The sequence below is a fragment of the Globicephala melas genome, chromosome 9 (genome assembly GCF_963455315.2).
Source record: "Globicephala melas chromosome 9, mGloMel1.2, whole genome shotgun sequence".
Classification (NCBI taxonomy): domain Eukaryota; kingdom Metazoa; phylum Chordata; class Mammalia; order Artiodactyla; family Delphinidae; genus Globicephala; species Globicephala melas.
Genome location: NC_083322.1, coordinates 31,705,024 through 31,721,822, shown reverse-complemented (window position 1 = coordinate 31,721,822; position 16,799 = coordinate 31,705,024). Strand labels below are relative to the sequence as shown.

The 16,799-nt window shown below is 39.4% G+C and overlaps 1 protein-coding gene across 1 annotated transcript in view; it reads left to right on the top strand.

The window, feature by feature from the left end:
- The window catches only part of CFTR (CF transmembrane conductance regulator), a 197,576-nt gene extending 184,946 nt beyond the window's left edge, over positions 1–12,630 (top strand). The window contains exons 28-30 of the mRNA XM_060304940.1: positions 10,099–10,271; positions 10,911–11,016; positions 12,173–12,630. Of these exons, the coding sequence (XP_060160923.1) occupies positions 10,099–10,271; positions 10,911–11,016; positions 12,173–12,373 (480 nt within the window). The 3' untranslated portion in view covers positions 12,374–12,630. The remainder of the gene's footprint in view (positions 1–10,098; positions 10,272–10,910; positions 11,017–12,172) is intronic.
- Positions 12,631–16,799: the final 4,169 nt, after the last annotated feature.

The following is a 16,799-nucleotide window of genomic DNA, read 5'->3' as shown; positions in this document are numbered from 1 at the left end:
CCCAGACCAGGGCTCGAACCCGTGTCCCTTGCATTGGCAGGCAGATTCTCAACCACTGCGCCACCAGGGAAGCCCCCTAGGTATATCTTTTTTACTGATCCTTTTAAAAATAATTTACTGTTCAAAAACAGAGATGGGCTGCTGTCCTTACAGTTATGCCATGTGTTTGAGTAGCAGTGATAAATTTTTGTTGAGGAGGCCTTAGAATGGAGCACAGACAAAAAAGCAACATCCCAGAGAAGCAGAAAAGGCATTGATTTACAAGTTTTGGGGTCTGGACTTTAGTCCTATATGGTTGATCATATACTTTGCCCAAACAGGACCATTTGGGGAGGGGTCAGTTTCTCACCTGGACAGGATAATGGGACAAAAGGTGTAAACCAGGATTGGCCAGGGCAAACTGGGATTGAATTTCATTTCATCTAAGTCCTCTCTGTGACCTTGGTATGACTTGTTTCTCTAGAGGGAAATGAATTGAGTAACAGCAGAGAGCCAAACACTTGAATCTTATCCCAATTCTTTGTAATTCCCCTTTCCCTGAAACGGAAATCAAAAGTGTGCACGATGACAATGTCAGGCCAAGAAACACTCTATTCCTACCTTGGATTGGGCCCTGCACTCCAGTGTGAAACCTTATCTTTGCAGATCTGGACTGAATTGTGTGAAGCCATGAGGAACATGATTAGTTACAAGCTCTAAGACTTGGAAACAAAACTGGCCAAAGCAGCTTCCTTACCCTTTGTGCCCTAGGCCCGTACCTTCATCTTGGCACTGTATGCCTTATAATTCTATGGATGAATTTAAAGCAAGTCCAAGGGAGGGAAAGAGTTTCTAAGACCCAGAACTACAGAGATCTAATTTTCCCCTTCACAAACAACTCAGGACCAGATAGCTCCTCCACAGGAGCACTGACTTTACCAGCTGTGTAGACCAAAGAGAATCTCAAAGGAGGCTGAATCTTAAGGAAACAAAAAGATGACCCTAACATTGTGGTCTAATAAATTGGTAGCATTGCTGTACATTTTCAGGCTAATATGTATAATGGGCCCAGCCTAAGGCCTGCCACATAATAGGTACTAAGTAAATGTTAGCTATTATAATCATGTTTTCATGAGGTCTTTACCTGGCCGTCTCTTAAATGTTGTTGCTTGTCAGAATCTAATTGTTTTCTTACTTTACTTACTCTTCCTGGGAAATATCATGCATCCTCTTAGCTCTAACTAATACTTCTGTGCTGATGACTCCCAAATCCACCTGTCCCCAGAGCTCCCGACCTGACATCTCAGCATGGACAGGCATCTTATGTCCATAAGTGAGTCTCTTAGCTGCCCCACCCACACAAGTGTCCTGCGTTTCCAATTCCAGTGGATGGCATCACCAGCTTCTCGTTGCCCAAAGCCAAGACCTGGATCTCATCCTTGACTCCCAGTTTCTCCACCTGTCTTCACATACCAAGCCCTGTCAAGACTGTCTCCTGCAAAAATCTAGGATATACTCACTTTTCTCCAACCCCATCTCACACCACTACTAATTCTCATGTGGATTTTAGAAACAGGCTCCTGTCCGGTGTCTCTCTTACCGGCTCCCTACAGTTCATTCTGTTCTTTGCAGCCTTGCATCTGAGCACTTGTTTCTCCCCTTCTAAGGCTCCGTATTGCCTGTTGGACAAAGTCCACACTGCTCAAGGTGGCTTGTAACGTCCTTCATGATTTCATCTTTGCCTGCCTCTCTAAACTCCCTCCCCAACTGCCTCTGCTTGCCAGGATCCAGCTACACTGAATTCCTTTGTTTCCTCTAAGGCACCATGTGCTGTCTGTTCTCCAGAGGTTTTTTCACACGCTCTGTGCCTGGGGCACCCCCAGCCCTTCACTGCCTGATCCCCCTCACCATTCAGGCCTCTCCTTACACATCACTTCTTCCCAGAAACCTGCCCTGATGCTCCAGGTGTGAGAGAGGAGCCCCTCCTACGTGTATCCTGTACCTCCACCCCTTTCACAGCTTTCTTCGCACAGGAGAGAGATTTACCTCTTAACTTGTCCATGTCCACCACTGGCTTGTAAGTTCCTTGAGGGCAGAGATATTCACTGTGGTATTTCCTTGCTTAGAGTAGTGTTGGGCATGTGCATGGTGTTCAATAAACATTGATTGGATGAATGAATGAATGGATGAATGATCTGATTCATTTATTTAAATGAATAAATAAATGGTTCATGTGTAATGTATCATGCAGGTAGCCTTGTGATTGACACACAATGGGTATCACCATTAGCAATGAGGACACTGAGCCCTGAGACATCGGAGGGACTTAGCTGAGCTGGGTGGTGGGTGCAGAAACAGCCGTCTCCCTTGATTTCTTGTTCACAGGCTCTTTCGCCACAGTGAGCTTTCCCAGTGGCATCCAGAATCTCAGGCTCCTTCACCACAGTCTGTGTTACCTTGTGTCATCCAAGCAGCACATCTGTTGGTTCTAGAATGGTTTAGAATGCTTTTAGAAGGAAAACTGTTCGGTAATTGTTTGCTTTTTGGATTACTTAGAAAATAGTTTCCTTCCTTACACATCGATAGTCAGGTAAGCTATTTTAGAGGGCAAACAAACTAACAGAAATAGTGGCCTTTTAAGGTGAAAATTTGCCCTGGAAAACCTGCAGAATAGCAAAAGGAGTGTCTAAAGGAGTTGACAGAGTCTATTTTTATAACTGCCCAGTCCAACCACAGTTCACTTTTCTGATTTTTTTTTTTCATGTTTCCTTATCACAAGAGCAAACTCTTGCTCTATAATAACATTCCAGAGGGCAGCAATAGCAAAAGTCAACACTTTGAAGAAAATACCTGGTCCTTTACAGACTGTAATACATTTTTTAAGTTTCATATGTCACAAAATAAAATTTCTTCTTTGTAAATAGTAGTTTGGAAATACATATGATTTATTAGCTCAACTGCATAAATCTGGCAAATTCTTTCTTCCCAAAGTTCTTTATATCCACAAACTTTTGATGCTTTGATTAATTTGTAATGCTAAGTTGGAACGAAAATACTTAGAAAAGTTTAGATCCCAGTAATTAAAATTCACCTTAGTTTGGACAGAGCTAATCTAAAGTTTGTATTTTTTTTAATCTGTTGAAAAGTGGTTTGTGACAATAGTGTAAATAATATTATATTGGGAATATGTATGTATATGTGTGTATACATGTATATATTTATTTTTAAAGAATTCTGCTGTTAAAGATCACTAAATTAGATGATCTCTGTAGCAAGTTCCCTTTAAGTCTTTTTCCCCCCCATAGCTCTTTTCTCTTTTGACAGTAATTTCCCACCTATTATTTTTCTCCCTGTCTGAGCCATGAGTTCCTTCAAGGCAGAGCCTTGTGTTATTCATCTTTGAATTCCCAGGTCTGCCATAGTGCCTAGAACTTAATAAACTCTCAGTAAGAGTCCATTAAGGAATACATGACTGAGCACCCAAACAATCACGAGGTTAATTTAAGCCATTCTTATCAGTACATGGAGTTGGTAACAAGAACTTTATATCTTTTAAAAACCAATTACTAGTCTATCTTGCTTCCCATTTTCTCTCCAAAGCCTATCACAATATCTGGCAGAAAATAGGTAATTAATACATTTGTTAAATATTCACTGACTTCAAACTAGTAAACTTTTACTAACTTATGTTGACCTTTCTCTAGTGAATATGATTTTAAAAGATTTTTACTATACTTGATAGTGAGTAAAACAGTTGAGATAGGAATGTGGCAAAATGCACCCTAGATTGGCCTGTGTCTCTGTCACTCATTTTATACAGTTTTCTTCTCTAAATATTGACAGTGCTATATATTTAGGTACTTATTTACTTGTGTTAAGAAATAGTTTCATTTGGGTAAGAACCACACACTTTGCTCAGCTCTCTATCACAAGAAAGTACAAAGTATAACACACTAAAGTAGCTTTCCCCCTATGGCCTTAGGAAACTAGAGTATGATTGGTGTGAATCTAAAGGGAGACTACATGCTGCAATGTTCTTAACAAAGTCTCAACCTTGTTACTAAGCATGATGTAAATTACTAGTATTGTGACACTTTCTGCTAACTTGCTTTCCAAGATAACTTGTAAAGGGAAAGTCTTACAAGTCATACTGTCATACCAGGGAAACGTTTCAGTGGCCAGGCCCATGTCTTGGGATTTCCCAGGCTCTAACAATACTAATAGTCAGGGTTGATTAGGTGCTTACCACAAGCTACACTCTGTGGCAAGCTCTTTCCACAAATTATCCCATTTAGTCCCCATTACAAGCCTTTGAAGTCTATCCTAGTATTTTCTCCATTTTTTTCCAGTGAGCTAAGTGAGACTTCCAGTAACACATCTGGCAGCGTCAGCCAGCGAGTGGTGGAGTGCAGACTTAAAGCCACTTCTGTGTGACTTCATAGCTCCAGTCTTTCATCAGCACTTTTCTTGATGCTTAATTTGACTTAAGAAAAATTCTCAAGTATTTCTGATTGATCTGAAAGGAAATGCTGACCTATCAGTGTTAAAGAACTTCTTATTTGATAATTTGTTTTTAAGGAGTTTTATAGAGTCTTAAAGATGAGAAAGTGGAGGCACACCGACAGGTGAAGTGACTGGTTTTAGATCACACTCCATATTGGGGGAGCTAAAACCAGCACTCATTCATTTACCATTTGTCATTCTTCCTTAAATCGGATTGATTTGTCATTCATCAAAGCTGTGTTTGTTTTGTTTGGCCAGCATTCCAGGGGCTCAGTACACATTTGTTGAACAAATGAATGGGTGTGTTGAGGCTGACAATGTGTCTGACATTGGTAGTGAGCTAAAGAGCACATGTCTTTACCCTCAGGAAGCCAACAGTCTAACAGGGGAACTTGCACCCATACTTCTGTGACTATGTGCCTGACTGCCCTAGAGGATGATCAGGAGTATTTGGAATGGTGCTCCCGGCTAAGCAATGGCACAAACCTGAGAAGGTCAAGGTGTATGGGGAACTACAAGCTGAGTGTTTAGTGCTGCTGGAAGTAAAAGTGGAGGGGGCTCAATTCTGGATGCCTTATCTGCCATCTGAGAGAGTTCAGTTATTCTGTCAGCAGGAGAGCCACCATAGTATTTAAAACAGAGAAATGATGGGGTCAAACCTATATTTTAGAAGGATCCCTGTGGGGTTGTCGGGTGACAATCAACTTGAGATTACAGTATGAAGCTTAAGAGACAATAATGGCCTGGCCTAGGGTTGTTGTAATAGGGCTGGCAAGGAGATGGAAGATTAAGAAGTATTTGGAAGAGGTCCAGGGCTGGATATAAAGATGAAAAATCATTCGCTTATCGGTGGTAGTTGATACTCTGAGCATGAATGAGATCTCAGAAGGAGCATTTGGAGAGTTGGCAATGAGGAAAACTAATATTCAAGGGACAGGAAGAGGGAGAATTACCTACATGTGATAATAAGAAGAAATGTCCATAGAGGGTGTGGTTTCTCATAAGGCAAGGAATAGATGTTTGAAGAAGGGAAAAAATGTTCTATGGTCTCAGGCAGTAGAGACAACAGATACACACTCATTATTTAAGATTTCTAGATGAGAAAAGGGGGAGACATTAAATAATAACTAGGGCTTCCCTGGTGGCACAGTGGTTAAGAATCGGTGTGCCAATGCAGGGGACATGGGTTTGAGCCCTGGTCCGGGAAGATCCCACACACTGCGGAGCAGCTAAGCCCATGAGCCACAACTATGGAGCCTGCATGCCACAACTACTGAAGCCAGCGCATCTAGAGCCTGTGCTCCACAAAAAGAGAAGCCACCGCAATGAGAAGCCTGTGCACTGAAATAAAGAGTAGCCCCCACTGGCTGCGACTAGAAAAAGCCCGTGCGCAGAAGTAATGAAATTGAAACTGTAATTTAAAATCTTCCAACAAACAAAAGTCCAGGACCAGATGGCTTCAGAAGTGAATTCTACGAAACATTTAGAGAAGAGCTAACACTGATCCTTCTCAAACTCTTGCAAAAAATTGCAGAGGGAGGAACACTCCCAAATTCATTCTATGAAACCACCATCACCCTGATACCAAAACCAGAAAAAGATATCACAAAAAAAGAAAATTATGGACCAGTATCACTGATGAACATAGATGCAAAAATCCTGAACAAAATACTGGCAAACAGAATCCAACAATATATTAAAACGATCATACACCATGACCAAGTGGGATTTATCCCAGGGATGCAAGGATTCTTCAATATATGCAAATCAATCAATGTGATACACCGTATTAATGAATTAAGGAATAAAAACCGTATGATCATCTCATAGATGCAGAAAAAGCTTTTGACAAAATTCGACACCCATTTACGATAAAAACTCTCCAGAAAATGGGCATAGAGGGAACCTACCTCAACATAATAAAGGCCATATATGACAGACCCACAGCAAACATACTCAATGGTGAAAAGCTGAAAGCCTTTACTCTAAGATCGGGAACAAGACAAGGATGTCCACTCTCACCATTCTTATTCAACATAGTTTTGGAAGTCCTGGCCACGGCAATCAGAGAAGAAAAAGAAATAAAAGGAATACAAATTGGGAAAGAAGAAGTAAAACTGTCACTGTTTGCAGATGACATGATACTATACATAGAAAATCCTAAAGATGCCACCAGAAAACTACTAGAACTAATCAATGAATTTGGCAAGGTTGCAGGATACAAAATTAATGCACAGAAATCTCTGGCATTCCTATACACTAACAATGAAAAATCAAAATGAAGAATTAAGGAAACAATCCCATTTACCATCACAGCAAAAATAATAAAATACCCAGGAATAAACCTGCCTAAGGAGGTGAAAGACTTGTACTCAGAAAACTATTAAACACTGATGAAAGAAATCAAAGATGACATAAACAGATGGAGAAATATACCATGTTCTTGGATTGGAAGAATCAGTATTGTGAAAATGACTATACTACCCAAAGCAATCTACAGATTCAATGCAATCCCTATCAAACTACCAATGTCATTCTTCACAGAGTTAGAACAAAAAATTTTACAGTTCGTATGGAAATACAAAAGACCCCGAAGAGCCAAAGAAATCTTGAGAAAGAAAAACGGAGCTAGAGGAATCAGGCTCCCTGATGTCAAACTATACTACAAAGCTACAGTAATCAAGACAGTATGGTACTGGCACAAGAACAGAAATATAGATCAATGGTACAGGATAGAAAACCCAGAGATAAACCCACACATATATGGTCACCTAATTTACAACAAAGGAGGCAAGAACATAAAATGGAGAAAAGGCAGCCTTTTCAATAAGTGGTGCTGCAAAAACTGGGCAGCTACATGTAAAAGAATGAAATTAGAACACTCCCTAACACCATACACAAAAATAAACTCCAAATGGATTAAAGACCTAAATGTAAGACCAGACACTATAAAACTCTTAAAGGAAAACATAGGAAAAACACTCTTTGATGTAAACCACAGCAAGATCTTTTTTGACCCACCTCCTAGAGTAATGGAAATAAAAACAAAAATAAACCAATGGGACCTAATTAAACTTAAAAGCTTTTGCACAGCAAAGGAAACCATAAACAAGACAAAAAGACAACCCTCAGAATGGGAGAATATATTTGCAAATGAAGCAATGGACAAAGGATTAATCTCCAAAATATACAAACAGCTCATGGAGCTCAATATCAAAAAGACAAACAATGCAATTACAAAATGGGCAGAAGACCTAAATAGACATTTCACCAAAGAAGACGTACAGATGGCCAAGAGGCACATGAAAGGATGCTCAACATCACTAATTATTAGAGAAATGCAAATCAAAACTACAATGAGGTATCACCTCACACCAGTCAGAGTGGCCATCATCAAAAAATCTACAAACAATAAGTGCTGGAGAGGGTGTGGAGAAAAGGGAACCCTCTTACGCTGTTGGTGGGAATGTAAATTGATACAGCCACTATGGAGAACAGTATAGAGTTTCCTTAAAAAACTACAAATAGAACTACCATACAACCCAGCAATCCCACTACTGGGCATATACCCTGAGAAAACCATAATTCAAAAAGCAACATATACCACAATATTCATTGCAGCTCTATTTGCAATAGCCAGGACATGGAAGCAACCTAAGTGTCCATTGACAGATGAGTGGATAAAGACGTGGCACATATATACAATGGAATATTACTCAGCCATAAAAAGAAACGAAATTGAGTTATTTGTAGTTAGGTGGATGAGTCTGAACCTAGTTTGTCATACAGAGTGAAATAAGTCAGAAAGAGAAAATACTGTATGCAAACGCATATATATGGACTCTAAAAAAAAAATGGTACTGACAAACCTAGTGGCAGGGCAGGAATAAAGACATAAACATAGAGAATGGACTTGAGGACACGGGAGGGGAGGGGAAGCTGGGCAAAGTGAGAGTAGCATCGACATATATACACTACCAAATTTAAAATGGTTAGCTAGTGGGAAGCTGCTGCATAGCACGGGGAGATCAGCTCAGTGCTTTGCGATGACCTAGAGAGTTGGGATAGGGAGGGTGGGAGGGAGGCTCAAGAGGGAGGGGATATGGGGACATATATATACATATGGCTGATTCACTTTGTTGTACAACAGAAACTAACACAGTATTGTGAAGCAATTATACTCCAGTAAAGATCTGTTAAATAAATAAATAATAGCTAAAGGAGAATCTGGAGGCAAATGAGGGGGTTTTGTTTCAAGAGGGGAGAGATGTAGCAGGTTCACAGGCTGAAGCCAATAAAAAGCGAAAGTTGAAGAGAGAAAGAACACAAGTCCTCCAGTTCCTCACCCAAGAGCCCTTATTCACATTCTCAGCTGGTTAGATCCAAAATTAGTTTTATGTTTGAGTCTTCCAGGATACATGAGAATAGTCCCCCTTGTCTAATTAATATGTTTACTTTCCCTACCATCTCAGAAACTCTTTTCAAACATTAATGAATTCACACAAAGTGAGGTTGTTTTCATGAGAAATCCACTCAAGGAAAGGAATATTGGCTGCAATACATATCCTGGGCACAGTTAATATTTACTGAACAAACACAGTGATGTGAGCCATCTCCAGATTCATCACTGAACTCGTGAGAGTCTGTCTTAAGGCCACTATCTTATTCTGCCTGTATTACAGGTAGGTGGGAACACATCTTACCTCCCAATACTAAATCCCAGACTTCCCAAGGGCAGGATATAATCATATGTGTATCTCTTTAGGTCTCAAACACTCAGCAACACTTGGCAAAAATACATATGTCAATGCACATTTATTTGAATAAGTGATATGAGGCAAGGTTACATTTTTTATCTTATTTCGAAAGAATGGGTTTCTCTATCTCATTTGCTTTTTCAACCTATTTATTTTTCCTATCTAGCTTAAAAAAATAAGCCGTTGACCCTAACACAACTCTCATATTCCACCCGAATATTTAAGCACCTTTAAATCTCCAGTAATACACCACTATTTTAACTCCAGTTATTTTTACTTCATAGTTTCGTGACTTTCTTAAAGTCAGTTTTTATGAATTAAAGAGATGAGTAGTACATTGCCATATGTGGTTTTAAATGGCTCCTCAGTTGATTTTTATTGCTGCCTTTCATGCTCTGTTATTCCAGAGTAGAGAATGGAAGGTAACATAAAAGAATCTGTCATGATACAGTAAGTAACTGCATTCTATACATATTATCTTTTCTAGCATGTATTAAATTGTGTTATAATTATCTGTGTATGTCTTTATAAACCCTGAGCTTTGCAGGGCCCACGGACCATTTATCCTCTCTTTAATCCCTATTGGAGGACCTGGCATAGAATAGGCATTCCCTGAAAACCTCATGAAAGGAAAAGTACAGAGCTGAAACTGTCTGTAGACTGATGCTTTAGAGCTGCCAAGATTATACATAGTTTGTTCAGTTAAAGCCAAATAGCAGGAATGGTGGGGGGTTGTTATGAAATTTAAACTTTTAGAACTCCTGTCTTTTCAGATTATCAGCCTCTTAAGTGTTTTTAACCCTGTAGTATGTGAACTACCCCTCCTAAGCCCAGTGTTTTTCCTCTTTCTTTTCTGCAGGTTGGACTCAGATCTGTGATAGAGCAGTTTCCTGGGAAGCTTGATTTTGTCCTTATGGATGGGGGTTGTGTCCTAAGCCATGGCCACAAGCAGCTGATGTGCTTGGCCAGATCCGTTCTCAGTAAAGCAAAGATCTTGCTGCTTGATGAACCCAGTGCTCATCTGGATCCAATGTGAGTTTCCGAATTCCTGCTATTTAATAACACAGGGGGAAAAGAATCATTGAGACATACTTCATATTGACACAAATTTCCATCAGGCTGTCGTGTCTGCAAGCAGGAGACTACCTTCTAGATATGAAATAATTGCCCAGTGGAAAAGTTACTATTTGACATGCACACAAGTGCTTATTTCCTAGTATAAGAGCTATGTGTTCTCTTCTAAGTGTAATTTTGCAATTTCATACAAACTCTTCCCCCTTATTGACGTGTGATAAAATATTTAGTTACATAGGCATACTTGGGTCCTTATGGTCTTCCTTACTATCCCATTTATAACATAGGAAATATTTATAGCATAAAATAAAGAACTACTATTGATGCTACATAATGAAAAATATACTTATTTGGGAAACTTTTTTCAAACTGTGAAATTTTTTCCCAAATATTTGTCCTATTTATTTATGAAAACTTAGAATCTGCCCTGTGGTTGGAAAGCTGATTGTGGCTGACTCTATTGCAACATTCTGTTAAAAGGATTCAAGGAAAGATAATTTAAGGAATTACATTGACAGAAGAATAGGTATGTTATCAAGGATAGAGACAGATTATTAACATTCTGTGATGTTATATGTGGTATTTTTTCTTTGCTAGAACATACCAGATCATTCGAAGAACCCTAAAACAAGCATTTGCTGATTGCACAGTAATCCTCTCTGAACACAGGATAGAGGCAATGTTGGAATGTCAGCGATTTTTGGTGAGTGTTTCTAATTTACCTAAGATCTCATCTCTCCTTTGATTCTTGATAACAATCTGATATGTGCTGGTTCCTGCAAGTCACAGCAATGTACAAGCTCACAGCTATCCAGCTTTACTCAAAATACCTGCCCAAGTGTCTCACTTTGTGCAACGAGTTGAGGTTGGAATTCAGCCAATCTAAAATAGCAGCTTATTACTAAATTACATTAATAAATTGGAACATCTATACTTTTTGCTTCTTTTATTTGGGGATCAGTCATGAAAAAGACTAGGTCCTGATGCTTTCAGTAACTGAATCTCCCATGGATGGGGTCCAGAACAGGCCTGGATTGTCTTGCAACCTGATGTATGGTTTTAACGCAGTAGTTGAAAGGTTTATTTCATTCTTCTAGCCATTATTTGGAACTCAGCTTAGTGCGTCTCCCAACCACCTTCTCATTTGTGGTTTCAAAACTGTCACCGATTCTTTCAAGTGATGTTTACAAATCCCTTTGGGTTTAGCCACAAGGAAATCCTGAGGATGATGTATCACATCATTTCTGTTAAGGCTTTTCAGGCTCCTGGAGGTAAATGCTTTTCTTACTGAAGGATTGTTATTACCATTATTATTACTAAGCTTCGAGTGATAAGTTAGGGGCCGACTCACAACCTCTTGCCCAGCTACGGTCAGGTTCAGCTTGAACGAGTGAAGGAGGCACAGTAACTCAGGCACATCCTGACCAATTTGAAATTGTTAAGCTTCAAATCCACTGTTGACGTGGTTCAACTCTTTATGGTGCTGTGGACTTAACACTCATTTGTAAGGTTAATACACAAGGGATCTAACATGAATAGTTCTTGTTTTCAAAGCCCCCTTAGTTCCTCTAAAGTTCTCTGAAGAAGCACATTGTTCAGTACTATATCAATTAAAAAAAAGCAATCTCCCAGCTTCTAAGTAAAAAATTACAGCTGATTTCACAAATGGTAGAAGCTCCATAAAGCACGAGGACTCAGCAGTGAAACAAGCTCTCCCTGACTGTTCAGACTGCAAGCCTCTGGACACTCGCTGTGTGTTCTTTCTGGCTTTCCTCATCCTCTGAGCCTGTGCCCTTCTTGCCTTGCTTTGGTCCGCCCTGCCTCTTTGTCCGAGTTGTCACTAACGGCCACTTCCCTAGGTCATAGAGGAGAATAGAGTGCGGCAGTACGACTCCATCCAGAGGATGCTGAGCGAGAAGAGCCTCTTCCGGCAGGCGATCAGCCCCACAGTCCGCTTGAAGCTCTTCCCCCACCGGAACTCGAGCAAGCAGACGTCTCGGTCCAAAATCGCTGCCCTGAAGGAGGAGACGGAAGAAGAGGTACAAGAAACAAGGCTTTAGAGAGCAGAACAAAGGTTTGCCTGGGACATTCACGCGTGGAGTTGAAGAAAAGAAAAAAAAAGAGTTTCTGCCTCAGAAAACAAGGATGAATGATGTTTTTTTAAAACAGGAAAACTTCGGGTAAGAGGAATTAAGGATGTTCCCATGGATGAATGGCTTCCTGGCAATGGTCAAACCGTGTGACAGGTACTTCAAATCCTTGAAGGTTTACCACTTGGAATCGCAAGCCAGCTTTTCCTGAAAACTTTTCCCTTTGGTCGTCACTGGAAAGGTGGCTGTAAACGTCAGCCAGCTTAATTCTTCAACTTATTGTTTAGTGAAACTTACTCATTTATATTATTGAAGAAGAACTGTAATCATACTACTTAGAGATACAATTAAGTAATGATAACTGGAAACTTTAGTGGCTTATATATGTTTATATACCTTTTTCTCCACGATATTTAAAAACACAGCTATATTGTCTGTTAAGGATTCAGACTGCCCCGTTTCCAAGCAAGTAATGGAATGCTGTGAGAGTCACAAGACAGCCCATCAAAATATGCACCACACAACACCTAAGTATCAGTCAGGAGACAGAACTTCCCAATCTTGGAAATCAGAGTTAGTACCATTCAGCAATACCCAAATGCAAATAAATCAGAAAACATCCGTTATCTGGGAAACGGGCTGTTACAGTCCCATGTAGGGAACCAAGATGTAGCTCCCTTGATTTGGAAGAGAAGATGTCTGCTTCCAGAAAGTAACAAGCTCATAAGACTTCTGAACTGAAGGATGGCTGGAAAAACGCTTTAATGCAAATTGGTGCAGGAGAACCCTTCATCACCCAGAAGCTCCAGGTAGAGTGTGTAGGCAGGTAGGCTGTGGGCGCTACAGGTAGATGTACGTGAAATTCAAAGATCTAGGTATAGAAAGGGTGATGTGGTGTGTTTTCAGGCTACCTATGTGTACTTCATACTGTATATACTGAGCAGGACAGATAATGGACACACTGAAGTAGAGTCAATCATGAATTAGTTTTATATGCTTCTGTTTTATAATTTTGTGATGCAAATGAAATTTTCTCTAGGAAATATTTATTTTAATAATGTTTCAAACTCATATAAATGGCTGTATTTTAAGAATGATTATATTATGAATTATATTTGTATAAGAGATTTTTATATTTGAAATGTTGACTTTTATGGTACTAGCTATTTTTATGATATGTTAAAACTGGGAGGAGGGGAAAACTTGGGGGATATTAGCCAGTTTGAATTATGAATTATGTTGGTGTGGAGAGAAACAGTAGGGCCCACACAGATATTGCATATACCTGTGTGATTCCCGGCCAGTACACTTGTTCCCTCTTAGATGCAGTTCTAAAGAAAATGGTACCACAAAATCTGACCACCCCTATCAAGGATACACTGCCTTCTCAACTCCAAAGTAACCCTTAAGATTGCATTCTATTTATTACTGTAGGAAAATATCGTGTGTCAATAAAATCCATATATTTGTGTGAAACTTAGGGGTTTTCAGATGTGTTCATTAATCGTGTCTCATTGATCTCTTACTTCAGTCTCTAAGGATCATGGTACACAAAACATGAATCTTTCCTTTAGATATAGCTTCTTGAGAATCCTATGTGAATTAAGACACTCTAAAAATTATTTCTTTTTTTTAAATTGTGGTAAAATATACATAACCTAAAATTTACTATTTTAACCATTTCTAAATGTACAATTCAGTGGCTTTAAGTACATTCACATTGTTGTACGATCATCATCACAATCCATCCACAGAAATTTTTTCATCTTGCAAAACTGAAACTCTGAAACCATTAACTAAAACTCCCTATTTATCCTTTCCCCCAGCTCCTGGCAACTACCATTCTATCTTCAGTCTCTATGAATTTAACTACTCTGCGTACCTCATGTGAGTGGAATCATATAGTATTTGTCCTTTTGTGACTGGCTTATTTCACTTAATAATGTCTTCAGAGTTCATCATATCGTAGCATATGTCAGAATTTTCTTTTTTTTTTTTTTTTTTTTTTTTTTGCGGTACACGGGCCTCTCACTGTTGTGGCCTCTCCGTTGCGGAGCACAGGCTCCGGACGCGCAGGCTCAGCGGCCATGGCTCACGGGCCCAGCCGCTCCACAACATGTGGGATCTTCCCGGACCAGGGCACGAACCTGTGTCTCCTGCATCTGCAGGCGGACTCTCAACCACTGCGCCACCAGGGAAGCCCAGAATTTTCTTTTAAAGGCTGAATGATATTCCATTGCAGGTACATATATATGACATTTTGATTTTCCATTCATTTGTCAATGGGCAACTTAGGTTGCTTCCACCTTTTGACTATGTTGGATGATGCTTTTATGAACATGGTTGTACAAATAACTATTTGTGTCCCCACTTTCACGAATGAGGACACTTTTGAGCTTATTTCTGTTTTAAAATGGAGACTTATAGAATAAAAAAGATAATATGTTCCACAAGGGCTCATTTATTTATTTGAAAGCTTATTTAAAGAGCAGTAGCTATTTTTATCACTATCTTGACAAGTGAGCAAATCTCATCAAGGGAAATAGTACTTCTACACTAGAACCTGGGTGGATTTCTTTGTCCAAATCCCTGTTTTTAATTGATGAGGCTTCTTGGGACCCCTTTTCTTCCTTGCAGAGTTTCTTCCTGAAAGATGCAGGTGCCACTGTGTGGTAGATGGACAGTAGATCCCAACTGAGTGCCAAGGCCTCCCACTCCCTTTTCTTATTGGGAGAAAAAATTTTTATTTTCACATGTGACCCCGAGAAGGCAGTCTCAGAGCATGCTCTATTCTAGTTAACCCAGTTCAAGTTTTTAAATGAATAAACTTTATTTTTTAGGGCAGTTTTAAGTTCACAGCAAAACTGAGCAGAAAGTAAGAGACTTCCTGTAACCCACCCCCATCCCAGCCCTCCCTAACCTCCCCCACTCTCAACATCCCGCACCAGAGTGGTACATTTGTTACGATCAACACATCATTGTCACCCAAAATCCAATGTTTACATTAGGTTTCATTCTTGGTGAACGCTTATTCATAGCTTCCTCCTTCCTAAGCCCCGGTAACCACAGATCTTTTTACTGTTTCCATAGTTTTGCCTTTTCTGGAATGTCACGTAGTTGAAATCATACAGTATGTAGTAGCCTTTTCAGATTGACGTCTCTTACTTAGTATTGATAATTTGCATTTGTTTCCTCCTTCAGATAGGAAAGCCCTGTCTTCTCATGGCTTGCTATCTCATTTCATTTTGGTATAGAATAATATTCCATTGTCTGGATGTACCACTGTTTATTTATCCATTCACCTACTGAAGGACATTTTGGTTGTATCCAACTTCTGGCAATTATGAATAAACATTCCTGTGCAGCTTTTTGTGTTGACATAAGTTTTCAAATCCTTTGGGTAAATACCAAGGATCTTGCGGTAAGAATATATTTAATGTTGTAAGAAACCTTCAAACTGTTTTCCAAAGTGACTGTACCATTTTGCATTCCCGCCAGCAATGAATGAGAATTCCTGTTTGAATCCTCACCAGCATTTGGTGGTGTCAGTGTCTGAGAATTTGGCCATTCTAATAGGTGTATAATGTTATCTCATTGTTGTTTTAATTTGCATTTCCCTGATGACCTGATGTTAAACACTTTTCATATGCTTATTTGCCATCTGTATATCTTCTTTGATGGGATGTCTGTTCAGGTCTTTTGCACATTTTTTAATTGAGTCATTCGTTCTCTTATTGGAGAGTTTTAAGAGTTCTTTGTATATTGTGGGTAACTGTCCTTTATCAAATGTGTCTTTTGCAAGTGTGGCTTGTCTTATGCTCCTGACTGCCTTAGGCAGAGCAGAGGTTTTTAATTTTAATGAAGTCCAACTTATCAATTTTTCTTTCGTTAATCGTGCCTTTGGTGTTGTATATAAAAAGTCATCGCCATTCCCAAGGTCATGTAGGTTTTCTATGTTATCTTCTATAAGTTTTATAGTTCTATATTTTATATTTATGTCTGTGATCCATTTTGAGTTAGGTTTTGTGAAAAGTGTACGGTCTGTGTCTAGAGTCATTTCTGGTGTGAGGATGTCCAGGTGTTCTAGCACCATTTGTTGAAAGGACTGTCTTTTCCCCATTGTATTGCCTTTCCTCATTGTCACAGTTAAGTTGACTATATTTATGTGGGTCTGTTTCTGGACTCTCTACTCTGCTTCATTGAACTATTTGTGTATTCTTTTGCCAATACCATAGTCTCTTGAAACTTTGTAGAAAAACTTGAAGTTGGGTAGTGTCAGTTCTTGGACTTTGTTCTTCTCTTTCATTATTGAGTTGGATATTCTGGGTCTTTATTCTCTCCATATAAACTTTAGAATCAGTTTGTTGATATCTATAAAATAACTTGTTGGGATTCT